At 42.6% G+C, this 13,884-nt stretch overlaps 1 protein-coding gene across 1 annotated transcript in view; it reads right to left on the bottom strand.

The window, feature by feature from the left end:
* tmx3b (thioredoxin related transmembrane protein 3b) overlaps nt 1–13,884 on the bottom strand; it is a 37,134-nt gene that overhangs the window by 18,530 nt on the left and 4,720 nt on the right. Inside the window, exons 5-12 of the mRNA XM_030398529.1 lie at nt 13,751–13,796; nt 9,789–9,869; nt 9,243–9,342; nt 8,909–8,986; nt 8,536–8,602; nt 2,944–3,042; nt 584–641; nt 326–379 (exon numbers count right to left, since the gene is read on the bottom strand). Of these exons, the coding sequence (XP_030254389.1) occupies nt 326–379; nt 584–641; nt 2,944–3,042; nt 8,536–8,602; nt 8,909–8,986; nt 9,243–9,342; nt 9,789–9,869; nt 13,751–13,796 (583 nt within the window). The remainder of the gene's footprint in view (nt 1–325; nt 380–583; nt 642–2,943; nt 3,043–8,535; nt 8,603–8,908; nt 8,987–9,242; nt 9,343–9,788; nt 9,870–13,750; nt 13,797–13,884) is intronic.

Below are 13,884 nucleotides of genomic sequence, written 5' to 3'. Positions count from 1 at the left end.
CAGTAACAGAGCAGGTCGAGCAAGGCGGCACGCAACGCAAACATCCCATCTCCGCCGGTTGTTGTTGGAGGAAAACAGAACATTTTGCATTAATACGAACCGAGCTGAGTTTTTGAGTGACAGCTGAAAAGAACACCTATATTTGGAAGCTGACATTTTGCATAATTACCTTTCTACTGAACCTCGACGAAAACAGACGTGCCCTGACAAAGGCGTACACTTGCTCGCGAGTAGACAGGCGGCGCTCCCCGGTGCAAGCGCCATCCCAGAATAAATGTATAAATTGGATGTTCATCGTTCAGCTCGCCGCGTATCCGTGCCTTACCTGTTAAAAAGTTCTCTGTATTCCTTCGCCACCCTCTGAATCAAGGTCTTTAATCTAAAGGCAAATGAGAAGGGAGTGAAATACCACATAAGTCAACGTCTAACCTTTTTTTTTTTTTTTGTTAAAGCTGCTGCCTGCAATTTGTGGAAACATCCAAACAATAACAGTCTTATCTGTATTTGAGAGCTGTGCACTTTGTGGTAACTGCGGGTGTAATTTATATAGAGCCGTGCTTTTTAATTCCAGCGTTCTTTGTACCTGCCACTCTCTTCTTTGGGGTCCTTCTCATCGATGACTGCAATCGCCACCAATTTGCCTGGAGGTGGCAGGACAGGGATTACAAATCACAATCACATGCACAACAAAGAGGCTGAGAAGACAATGGACGGGCGGATAAGAGGCTCTGGAGGAGACGAATCACCCCTCGGCAGCGGGGAAGAGAAAAGAGCGAGTCGCAGGGAGCCCTTTATTCATTCATCACTCAAAAACACTGAGCTACTAACTAAGGCTTTTCTAGTTGGTTTAACAGGAAACAAGTGGTCACTTTCTGGTAGAGGAGCTATTTTGGTGCCATTCAAAACCCGAATCCACTAACATGACAAAAAGGGTTACTTAAAAAAAAAAAAAGGTTACACAACTAAAAAAGGTCTGTTATTCAGACTTTTATGGTTTGGAGGTTTGAACCCCCTTGTTACTAGGACGAGAGTACCAGCCTGCCCCCTGGTGGCCACTTGATGGTGGTGATGTGACGAGGTTGAGGTTATGTAAAGACAGCTGATGTTCTGGCATCATGGTGTTTTTTTTTTTGGTGCGATTGTAATGTTCTTTCACTCAGCATTTGCATCTATATATTATCTGCCCCTCAAGGAAAGCCTCCAAATGTTCAGTTACACCACAGAATACAATAAAAATGTTGAACTCAAATATTTTTTATCAGCTACTAATCTTCGCCTCCGTCTGTGTTCTATCCCTTGAACTCTGACCAATAAATAGACGCCTTGTATTTTAAATAGCTTTGAGTCAGAACGACCTACGATAAGTGTAACGCAGCTTTGAGAGCATTAAAAAGAGATATTGTATCCATTTATATCCGAAAAGGTTTACGTGCTTTAATGCTCAAATTACTCATCAGTTTACTTCTGCTGTCCAGTGCTGCAGCTCTGTATTCTCCACACTCTTTTTAAGCTTCCATCAGCCTCAACACACCTGAGCCTCCACTGCTAACAGCAACATAACAGCTCCATTAAATGAATTCCAACATACCAAACCTGCTGCTAGTCATAAATTATGCAAATGTAGCGACATGGTGACGTAGTGTGATGTCACAAAGTAACGGAATTAAAAGGCGGGACTACTGCGGAGGCCTTTCAGGAGCTGTGTGTTCTATTGGAGAGACTTTTTAAACTTTCATGGTCTTTTACATGCACAGGAACCTATGTATCACACTGAAGTACAGGGAAAAAAGCATAATAGGTCTCCTTTGAAACCACCACACAATGAGCCCAAGTGCATGAAACCTGATACTTTACTAAAGAGACTTCAGAGACGAGGCTGTTTATATATATTTTCGCAAATTCACTTCCATCTGAACTGTGCTGAGTTATTGTACCGGACTGAATCCTCAGACTCTGTCCTCTTTAATCAGTCACACAGGGTTTATCCAATTAAGATGCTTTACAGACTCTTTTGTGTTCAGAACTAGCAACACTAAGCAGCAAATGTGCTGTAAATGGGTCAAAAACCGACTGCAAGCGGCGACAAATGTAAATAAAATCCAACTGTTGGGCATCACCGGCTCTCAGTAAACTGCACATAAAGAGCTAAAATACTGTGTCTAATGTTAGAGAGCACAGCTTTCTCTGCACACGGCAGCTTCTATTTACTGCCTTTAAAGAGACACTGTGTGTTTCACTGACTCGCTTTCCTGGAGAGAGAAAAGTGTATGTAAATAAAGTATGGGCTAAATCTGGAGGGATTTCCTTCTGTCAATTAACACTTGATGTTTTTATGAGGAACTGGCGACAGGCGCTGCTGTAAAATGACAGATTTTTAATCCCAGAGTCAATCTGTGGTAGATTGGATATGTGGCGGTGGGAAGCTAAATATTAGGGACTTTAGTGTGACATGGAATTAAGAGGGCAGGCTGAGCAAAGCTGCTGATGCACTTCACATGACGTATGCTGGCACTTAGCAAGTTTTAGTTTGGCTCCATAATCATTAAAAATACATAGGAGACAACAGATTATGCTCATTTATGTTTCGAATATCTATTGATATCCCAATAATATACATTTATATTTATCATTATATAATTAATATCAATAATCGTGTAGTGAAAATCTGATAATAGTGACAAAAAAACTGTTTGGCTGGACTGTCAATATGAAGCCTTGCACATTGGAATATTAATAATGATAATATTTAGTTGCAGCCCTTTAATTAAACTGGACTTATAAATTATTCATAGTTATTTGAACAAGTCATGATTAGACACATTTTGGAGAGAAACGCACATAAAACCGAGTAAAAAAAAAAAAGAAAGTAGGCCCAAAAATAACTAAAATGCAGCTTGAAAGTGAAGAACAAATTCTGGAGGAGAGAGTTTATGCATACGCCACCTGTTTCTCCGAGCTCATACAATGTAAAGCCATCAATCTGGAGGTATCCTTGGAAGCGCTCCTTATTCACCCATGATGACAAACTTGCGTCCTCATACTCTGCAACACAGAGACAGAAATGTTCAGAGGCAGTAAACACACACGCACAAAAAAAAAAAAAAAAAAGGCCATTGACATTCAGCACACAGCCTGTCTATATTAAAAGCAAAGTGGAGGCGCGTATTGATGCCTGAATGGTAAGAAGATCACGGTGTTTACCACCTGTGGACTCTCTGGGGAATAAAGATCGGGACACAAGCTGCGCATCCATCCACAGAGGTCTGTTAAACAATGATCAGAAATGGTTGTGACAGAGGGTTACGTAGCCCGAGAGGCTATTTTGGGTGTGAAACAGCACGACGGATTGTGACTCACGGAGCGGATTGGAAATCAATCCAAAGGTAAACAATCAATGGCATCAGTTTGGTTGCCGGGGACACAAATGAAAGAACACTTTGTTCAGTCTGGATTGTCCAAATAAAGCACGCCGTAGAAGATGAATACGCTACTTATCAAGTAGCCGCTTGTCACGAATAATAAAAAGCTGTAATTTTTCATTCACAATAGATGCTGTTGCTCACCTGACCTCATTTTCGCAACTATTATGCCTTTCATTTGGTTGGTAAATTATTCTCCACACATGCGTACATTCATTCTCAGGACAGAGTTTTGGCAGATTTTTTGTTTTTACACATTTGGAGCCGATGCATAATTCAACAGATGCATTGAGCAAAAACACAAGATAAAGTACGACAAACAAATAAATAAATAAATAAATGAATAAGCTGGAGCAAAATAAAGGATTGCTTCCTGAATGTGAACCACATGTTGTTGCTACCCTAACATCTGGAGGCAACATGTCTGTCCCTACAGAGTAATACACAGGGCGTCACGAAGCTGCTGAAACACCACCGTTCTCTCCGGCTGAGAGAGGCTACAGGATGCTCATAATTGATGTCAAATGTAGCTGGGACCTCATTATGACATGTTAATAAGTTATCATGACCTTTCTGCTGCTATTACAGTAATTACACCAACACTGATGACTTTTACATGGTTCTTAAGCTGCGGGGCCCCAAAGGAGTAGAACACCGAACATGACAACCGAGAACTTGAACACGCTTTTTAAAGCCCCAAGGTTGTAACTTATACTAGTATTAGAATCGAAAACGACCTTAAGGCTGCGCACTACATTTCTCAGCGCTGCCACTGTGCAAAGGCACGGCGGGATTGTTGTTAAGGCTGCTGACTCAGTCTAGTAGAGCTTCCAGAGACTTTCCCTCCACAGATGTTTTGGCTTTACAGACAGCACGCAGCTGCCCGGCTCTCTTCTCCCAGAGGAGAGAGCGCTGAAGGCCCCTTACTGGGATCGTGAAGCCTGATGAACCTCTACGCCGGCTGAACCCGCTTCACCTTGAAAGGAATGAGAGCTGCTATCTTTCTGGGCGCCGAGCTCGCAATCTCCATACTGCCCTACAGGAGCCTGTCAGCCCCAGAGTTCACACAGCGGGAGACAAGGGAGAAAAGATGAGGGGCAGGAGGGGGAACAGAAACAGACAGTGGGTGGAGCGAGGATCATCCGGTGTCAGAGCCGTGAGCCGAGGGAGCAGGCGGCTCTGACACATCTCAAGGATGAAGGTTAATGGTACAGAAGACCTCCAAGACGGTGGATGCAAATGGCGTGGAAACAAAAGCGCAGAGGGGAAACAAAGAAGAGAGGGTGGAGGAGGTAGGTAGCATCATCAAAAGATAATTCAAAACAGGGGGAGACTTAGATGTTAGCGGAGGATGAAAAGCGTATGGTACAAGAAGTTGAAAGGAAAACTCACTTTCTTGCTACTCTGAAAACAGAAAATCTGAACAGAGTGCACACCATAGATTATCAGAGAAAAACGAAGCGCACGCAGTATTGGATCAGTATTCGTTTGACCTGAGAAGACGTTTACTTGACAATACTTGGCATTACTCGAAAGATCATTATGGCTGAGCTGATTGTCGCGTTGTCTGCTCTCGGGCTCGTTATTATACGAAGACGTCGCAGGAGGGAAAGTAGTTTGTTTACCATCGTCACTTCCGCCCCTCCTACACACCGCACTGATTCACTAGCACACCGCCAATCAGAATGGCCACTGAACAGCTAGCAGACAACAAATCAGAGTATCCGATGGCGTCCAATCCTCCGGCCGCCAACACTCTCAGACTTTGCAAGTTGAATCTGACCAGACACCGTCCTCGCGGTTCCAAAAGCTTCCAACACAGCTGAACACAACGAATAGATTCGTTCCCGAATTCAAAGTCCCTAAGTCTTTCCGTATGTTTCGGATGTCCAACGTTTGGGCCAGTGTGTTCCTGCCTTTAAACAACGTCAACTAAAAGCAGGAGGAGCTATGAGGGCATTTTGGGTTCATTTTCAGATTCCTCCCCTCAGGATGATGATTTGTAATAATGCTGGTGAGCCGATGTATTTTCCTCTATCGTGTCATTAAAGGTTCAAAATTTAAATTAATCAAATAATTTGGTTTCGGGCTTTCTCGCGGCTCTTTGACGCTCTATATGGACACAGTGGTGCCTTGAGCTAAATGCCATCATCAGCACGCTTTGAAAACAACAATAGCTATGATGACATGGACAACACTCTTCCCTCCAACTGTTTAATAGGGTCTGGTGTTTACACACAACAATAGCTTTTAATGGAACAGCTGTCTGACATGCACAGAAGTGATGTCACATCGTGCATTCCTCTACCTCGTCTGATACTTCATCTGTTTTGGAGCGTGTTTGATCAGCTTCCTGTCCTGAAGATGGCTTAGCATTTTAGCACGCTTATATCTACTAATTAGCACTAAACACAAAATACAGCTGAGGTTGAATGTCACTAGCTTTTGCAGGTATTTGACCTTAAACCAAAGTATTGAACAAATTCAGATTTTCACCCGATGATGGTGGAGGATTAAAAGCCAAGGAATCCCCAAAGTTACTAAAGCTCAAACTCTGGAGAACACGAATGTCTGTAGCATAATTTCATGTGGTTCACCAGTGCCAGTTGCATTTATCTTCGCATGAGAACATGAATATTTGTACTAAATTAAATGGCAATCTGCTCGGTAGTTATTGCGCCACATCAGTCTGGACCAAAGTGGTGGCGTCATCCCATCCGAATGTTAAGCACAACTCGGAAATATGAGCTACGGCAACATGATAATGACACAATGAGGATGTTACATGTTGAGGAAACACCAGTTATTACACTTTTTATCAGGAAGTCATCAACGCTGACCTCGCCGTCTGTACAGATTCAAATAACCTATGAAGTGAATACTGTCAATGTGCGCCGCCACAAAGTGTCCTCAGTGTCCTATCACCTTTTGTGAGTGTGATCTCATCTTGTCGCCACATTCATGGACTTGTTAATCAGACTGTCATTCAACAGCTCCAAATAAGCATAGGCAAAATAGTGCTGCCTCACAGCTGGCTGCGTTATGAGCCTTTCCATACAAGGAGTGGCAAGGCCAGAAAACAGAAAAAAACCCTAACTAATGGGAATAAAAGCTCTAAAAACGTGTGTGATATTCCTCTTTGCAAACAAGAAACCGACATGATAATTCCATTTCTTTGTCTTCCAGTAGCCCAGCAGGTCTCACTGCACACTGACAATGATCAAAAACCATTTAGCTCTTGAATCGCAGTAACAGTGCGGACCTGTTAAGCGGTATGAAGCTGAGGATTTCAGTTATTAAATATGCATGAACCTCTGTGCTGGACTATATTTTAACAGCGCTCATCAAAGGGGATGCCGCTGTTCGTGATGCGCAGTAAACCAATCAAAGCTCGACAACAATACGTCAAATATCGTTTAACACGGAGCGAGAGGCCGACCTGGGATGGAGTGGCTCTGCTCAGTGGTTTCCTTTAAAGACACAACACGTCAGGCCTGAATGTGGGCTGAATTTCTAATGCTTGTTTTTTTGATTCTGCATCTTCACAAAACACAAGTACCAGGGGGGGGGATGAGATAAAGGTTGCTTGTATACTCTGAGAGCTGCTGGCCTCCGTAGCTGGTATATAAAAAGACTACAGCTAGTAAAAAAAAATAAAATATGTGCGTTATTCATACACACACTTGAATAAACGCCACACTCTGCCATAAAACAGCGTCACTGGCCGCTGATGCAAACGTGTCGCAGAAGTTTAACCAAACAACATTCGATAAAGCGGTTCTGAAAGGACATCATGCAAAGTGGGTGTCATAAAAAGAAAAAAAAAAAACCCACATATGGTGCCTCAGCCTTTATTTATCCCACATCCATTAATCCAGCATCCAGTCAGCGTCCTTTTCAGTGAGGCCAGTCCTCTGAGAGACACACAGCAGGACACAGCTGGAGGCATTTCAGATGCAGAAAAACCACAGGTGGTATAAAAAAAAACAAAAACGAAAACAGGCAAGAGCGGAGCCATTTTTTTTTTTTTTGCCATCATTGTAGGTAAGTTCTTAATTAGCAACACTGATTGTTTTCCATCTGTTTTCACCAACAGTACCAGACAATAAGGGTGTTTTTACTTCCACAGTTTGAGAGGAAAACCTTGAAAGGGGAATGTGAGGATGGACACAACCGTGTCAATTTGCAATGCTGCTCACCTTCCCAGTCCTTGACAAGCTTAATACGGCGTCACCATGGCAATGCTAGACAGTCGCCGCATCCTCCGTATCAAGGTCCTGGAGGACTCTGCCGAGTGTGGAGTTTTTGTCATCAGCGTCTACTGCGGCGAGCCTCTCCTGCTACGATTCTGGTACACGAAGCCCCCCTTCCGTAGTGGTCACGTAGAGCAGATGGATGTGAGGTCGCAGGCGGTGGCGGAGATGGATTTTGTTCTCCGAGTGCTACACCGCGCACCAAACTTGCCTAATAGCCACTACTGGGGCCCGTTTGTGTTGGCGCTGTGCCTCGATGCCCTTCCCTTCCGCTTCCGCCTCCCGGCTGAGGCTGACAACGGCAGCAAAATACAAGAAATCATGGAGGGAGGCGGCGAACTCACGTTGCTGCGGTGAGAAGCTTCAAATTACATTTTTTTGGGGAAAAGAACCAGCTCCTACAGAACCCTTCTGTCAAAAATGATAATTTCTTCTTTACGGCTGCTTCACTGATTCAATTCTTAGCTTTAAATGCCTGTGTGTACGCTTCCGGGCTTGGCTTAAACTGTGGTCTCTCACGCCCATCCACCCCGGCCTGCTATGCACGTCCGCCCAAAGACAAAACCGCCACGACATCACTGGTCTCACCGCACACACAATAGTGGGCAGCGCCCCGGGTGCTTTATGATGGGCCAAGCACACCATAACTCAGTGTGGTGAGGAAGATGAAAGGACAGCAGCGGGGATGGGAAAACTACAGGGACACAGCGAGAGAAAACAAGAAGAGTAGGAAAGGAAAGAGGAAACGAAGACGAGGAGCAAGACACAGCGGCACCCTGCCGGCTCCTTAATTAATTTCTTATGTCTTTTTTTTATGATTAATTGAACAAAAGTGGATGAAGACACGGGAACACAGCACTCACCATCGTAGGTAAAGTAACCTCCGTCCTTAAAGACTACAACCGCAGGAAGCTCCGGCAAAGTTACTGACTGTGGAAAACACAAAAGATAGTTTATTCTGACAAAGTTCCATAAATCATTGTTTTACTCTCCGAGTGTATGTGCACCTGCAAAATGTGGGACAAGAGCGGCAGCAGGGCTTCGCAGCAAACTATACCAGCACGGTATATACGGGAAGATTATGCTAAAAAGACGGTAATTATGAACTTTACTTCGCTGGAAAGGATGGAAAATCAACTGCAGAGTATCAGTAAGCTACCGTGCAATGAAATAATCATGTGATTTCAGCTTTTTTCCCTGTAATTCAAAAAAAGGGTGCGTATTCAAAAGAGTTACCTCTGGAAAGACTTCCTCTGGGGCCGAGAAGAAGTAAGTGTAGACAATGAGCTCAGAGGCCACGTCGTTGTACTTCTCCTGCAACGGCAAAATGGGTCTTTCAGCGTGGGCACAATAGCTTTTTCGATAAACCAATGCTCAACTGTCGTCAGGGCAGTCAATAAAAGGCATTACATACAACATTTGCTCGGTTGCAAGATGTCAGAAGAAACTGCTCTGCTGCCGTTCCATCATTCAATCTATACACGCTTTTAGCATCGCAGTAGTTGCGGTAGGAAGCTGCGACTGAAACAGCGATCTTGATTCATGCCCGGGTGACATAAACGGAGCTTACTTTGAGGGGAGACTCCCCGCCGACGTACACAAAAAGCACGTCGTGTCGTTTAAGCATGTGCTCAAACATCTGCTTGCTGGGAAGTGCTCGGACTGCCGGACTGAAAATGAAAAAAAAGAAGAAAAAAAAAAACAGCAGAGATTAGTTGATTTTTATGGAGTGCAATCTCACTGATGTGATGTAAGGAGTCCCAACAGTTTGGTTTCTTGATTTCTGCGCTCGTGGCACCACCCAGTGGAGACTCGACGACCTGCAGCCGCGGATGCAAGACGGAGCCAAGCTTTTGATCAGCCCCTCTGTCACGGATCTAGCTTGATTTCCCTCAAGGAGGAGAAATCTGTCAGGCTCGGTTGATACAGTGGCTTACACTGGAGCATCAGAGGAGGAATCCACTCAGCTATGAAACAAATATGGCCCGCATTGATAAGCCCTGTCTTGGAAGGTTCTTATTAACACAGCATGTGTTCCCTTTGAAATAAGTGGCGTTCCATTTATTTATCAGTTTCGTGTCATTTCTTTTTGAGGTGACTGATGGCTGTGACTTACCCTGCCACCCTGTTGGCAAACTCAACAATGTCATCTTTTGTCCTTGGTCCCTTGTAATTGTAAGCGAGATCACCCTTCAACCTGAGAGGGAGAGAAAGGAACGAGACAAAGAGTGAAAGGCGGATATTTTAATTGGAGAGAAACATTCAGAACCATTCAGTGTGTGGTGCGGCGAGGACACGGAGCGAAAATATTCATGTGAAAATAAAATTAAACGGAAATCACCTGTGTGACACTGAACTTTGCATTCAGCATATCTTTTTGCTTTTTATTTTAAAAACCTCATTATAAGAGCGAAAGGGAAAAATTACAACAGAGGCAAGACTGAATTAAACCCGATTTGTCAATCGACAGAAAATGTATTAGAAACTCAAGCTGAACATTATTATTTTGACAGATATTGTGATACGAGTAATGATTTTAGTGAGAACGATTATTTTTGCATCATATTTTCACTGAAAAAATATGAAAGTGATTATGTTTGTTGTCATCTGTGAACAAACAACAATGTTCTCTTACATCTGGAGGGGGATGATTTGTAGACAAAGACATCTCTGTAACACCACAGTGGTTCATTTATAATGCCGTGTTGTGACACATTCTATCAAAAAACATTTGGATGTTGTATTTGACCAAATTGTCCATTTTTATTAAGTGTTCATCTCTTTCAGCAACCATTTGGAAAACTGACTAAGTGGGGATGTTTAATCGAACAAGACACTGATCGACCACGTTCATAACTACGCCTGGAGAGTCTGAATTCTTTGCGGCACGGATTCAACTAGGAGCCGGAAGACTCTGCTCCACGCTGACACGATAGCAATCGAGCAGTTGCTGCGGATTTGTCGGCTGGAGATTCAGGCTGCGAGTCGCCCGTTACACGGTATCGCAAGGCTGCTCTATTGGATCGAGATCTGGTGACTGTCGAGGTCATCTCATCTCGGTGGAAGGAGCTTAAGATGAGAGGTGCTTTTGTGACATGGGAGCGTTAATCCCACTAGAGGTAACCAACAGAAAACGGTTAGTCTGTGTCCATAAAGGGAAACACATAAAGAAATGTCCACGCGGGCTGTGGCGTTCAAACCACGGACGTTCCTGATGTTTAAAAAGGAAGTTTAAACTTTCATGACAAGTCTGCTTTTCTAAAAGTAAGGAAACAATCCGAAGTGCATAATACACAGTTGACATTAGTGATAGTTCCATTGATCTGGAAGCTGTGATGTGTACGTTTAAATTCCACCAATATGTAATTAAAATGTGTAAATAAATAAAGTAAGTCTTTCTGGTTTCTACTAGTGAGGGTAACAACATTTAACTGCCTGAATGGTATAAATTGTCTTCAATGTGCCGCCAACACTGATCGAGCTGTTAAAACTCAAAAATTCTAATTCTAACCCTGACATCTGCATGTAGCAGCAGGAAAAACTGAGATTTGTTTTTTGACCAGATCATGTTGTTCCAATCTTCTACTTTCTTGAGGCTGTGCCCTCTGTCGTTAGCTGACAGGAGTGGAAGCCGGTGCCTTCGCCTCCGCCCATCCACTTCAAGATCCAACAGGGTTGTGCATTCAAAGACGCTCTCCTTCATAGCAGTGTTGTAACATTCAGTGATTTGAGTTACTGTCGCCTTCCTGTCAGCTTGAGCCCATCCGACAACTCTCTTCTGACTTCTCTCGTAAACGTAAAAAAAAGACATTTTCACCTGAGAAACTGCCACTGACTGGATGTTTTTCACAAAAGATCTGGAGATCAGCAGTTTCCTTGGATATTCAAATTACCCTGTCTGGTACCGGATGTCATTACACGTCAAAGTCGCTTAGATCACATTTCCTCCCGATTCTGATGTCTGAGCAACTCTGCATGCTTTTATGCTTTGTAACAAATAAAATGGCCACTGAGTGTCATCACTGCAAACAGAATATCTTTGGGGGAATTCAGCCGGTGCTCTCAAAACTTGTTAAAAGGCATAAACAAGAGACTAAATAATTGATAAATAGTCAAACAAATAATTTGGAGATTGAGTGTGAAGATATTTTAAAACATTGCAGCCCTAGTTTGAAGTTCAAGCTTATCAATTTCACACATTAAAGTGTGTTTACAGGTTTTGGGGATGTGAAAAAGGTACTTGAAAGTGTAAAGTTAGATTAATAAAGTTATCTATCTATCTATCTATCTATCTATCTATCTATCTATCTATTAGGGGTGTGCCAAAATATCGATACTACGATATATCGCGATATTTCGTCTTAAGGTACGTTATCGATACACTGGTGCCAAATATCGATATTTAAAAATGTAAAAAAAAAAAAAAAATCTTTTTTTTTTTTTGGCCCACCACCACCATCCCTCTTCAGAAGACAGCTTAACTTCATTCAAACATAGGTATACAACCAAATAAAATTTAAAAATGGTTTAAGTAGCTCTGAAACCCACACATATAGATATTTAATGATAGTTGTAGTCAGTGTGTGTGTTAAGAAGAGACACTGCAATATACTCTTTGTTTACTTGGCTGTCATTCATGTGAAATTGATTGACAATGTTTTGTAATTCCTGTGAAATGGATTCGGTGCAGTCAATAAATTCTGAATTTCTTCAGTGACACAGATATCGTGATGTATCGTGGGTGAAATTTCTTGCAATATATCGATTATCGCAGAATAGCTGTATCGTGATATTATCGTTATCGTGGGCAAAATATCGTGATAGTATCGTATCGCGAGGTACCTGGTGATACCCAGCCCTACTATCTATCTATCTATCTATCTATCTATCTATCTATCTATCTATCTATCTATCTATCTATCTATCCATCCATCCGTCCATCCATCCACCAACCTACCTACCTACCTACCTACCTACCTATCTTTTTGTGGCAGCAACGACAACCTGTCTCTTACAAGCTGTTCTGATGAAACGCCATGGAAAGCTTCTTCACCAACAAAGGTCAATGAAATCTAAATCATCGCACCTCCAATGCAAAGACAAACCTCAGTTTTAGACTATGCCAGCCAAGAGAAACCGCTGGAGCTTCCTACAACAAGCCGAATGCATTAAGGATTGCGAAGGTTGCATCAGCCCGGAGGGTTTAATGAACTCCGGGGGAAACAGAGCTCTAAATTAAGGCTCCTTCTCGTCTCCGGGGGGAGGTATCTCATGTTCCTCGATGAGTGTTTCATCACTTTCTTGGTTTAATGTTATGAACCCTGCCGTGATCCTGTGGCAGCTTCCCAAATGAGCCTGATGAAACCAAATGGGGGGCCCCATTATGGCGGCGCGCAGATAAATGATTCTGTTTCAAATATATGGAGGAAGCTGTGCAATGTAAGACGATCATTTCTCTCAAGTCAACATGAGCCCTGCTGTAGAGCAGCTGGCGTCTACCTAAACTCATTAATCTCAGATGAAAATGTCGGTTGCACTTCAAAGAAGAGAGATAAATGGGGGAAAAAAAAAATAAAAATCAGCTGGAGTAGTTTACAGGTGGTAAAAGAAATAAACCCGTTTTGTTAATCTTTAGATCACAAGATGGATTTAAGTGATTTGAAACATACCTGAGAAAGTAAGATGTTAGAGGCTAATGCGACACAGTTTAACCATCAATTAACGTATAATTAGCAGCATCAGGGAGTGTTAAACATAATATAATTTAAGATCAAAAGGTGTGAACACTTAGTTATGTCTCAAGGAAGCTGCAACAACACCTGGTTCCCCGATGAATAAGTCATCTCGACAGGATAAACCTCAAGGGAAAAAAGACTACAGTGTGGTAAAGAACTCTATCATACAACTACATAATGCCTCAATACTGAACAATAGAAGCTTCACAGAAGGAGTGCATCTAAAGAAATATTGACTCAGACATATTAACATATTGTGTCCAGACCCTGCAGGTCCAAAAGGAATTCAATAAACCTCATAATCTAAATAAAAGTTACAGCAATTTCAGAGACAAGTACTTACAGTTTTATTGTGGGGTAACCTCGGACACCGAACTCTGACGCCATCCCTGCAGTTTAGAAAGAAAAGCGCATTGAGCATCTCAGACAGCAATTTTCTTTCTTTTTCTAAAGGTTTTAAGTATCCTGTCATCTTAA

Source organism: Sparus aurata, chromosome 19 (genome assembly GCF_900880675.1).
Source record: "Sparus aurata chromosome 19, fSpaAur1.1, whole genome shotgun sequence".
In the NCBI taxonomy this organism is placed as follows: Eukaryota; Metazoa; Chordata; class Actinopteri; order Spariformes; family Sparidae; genus Sparus; species Sparus aurata.
Note: the sequence above shows the minus strand (reverse complement) of the source record. Positions and strands in the feature narration are given on the sequence as shown.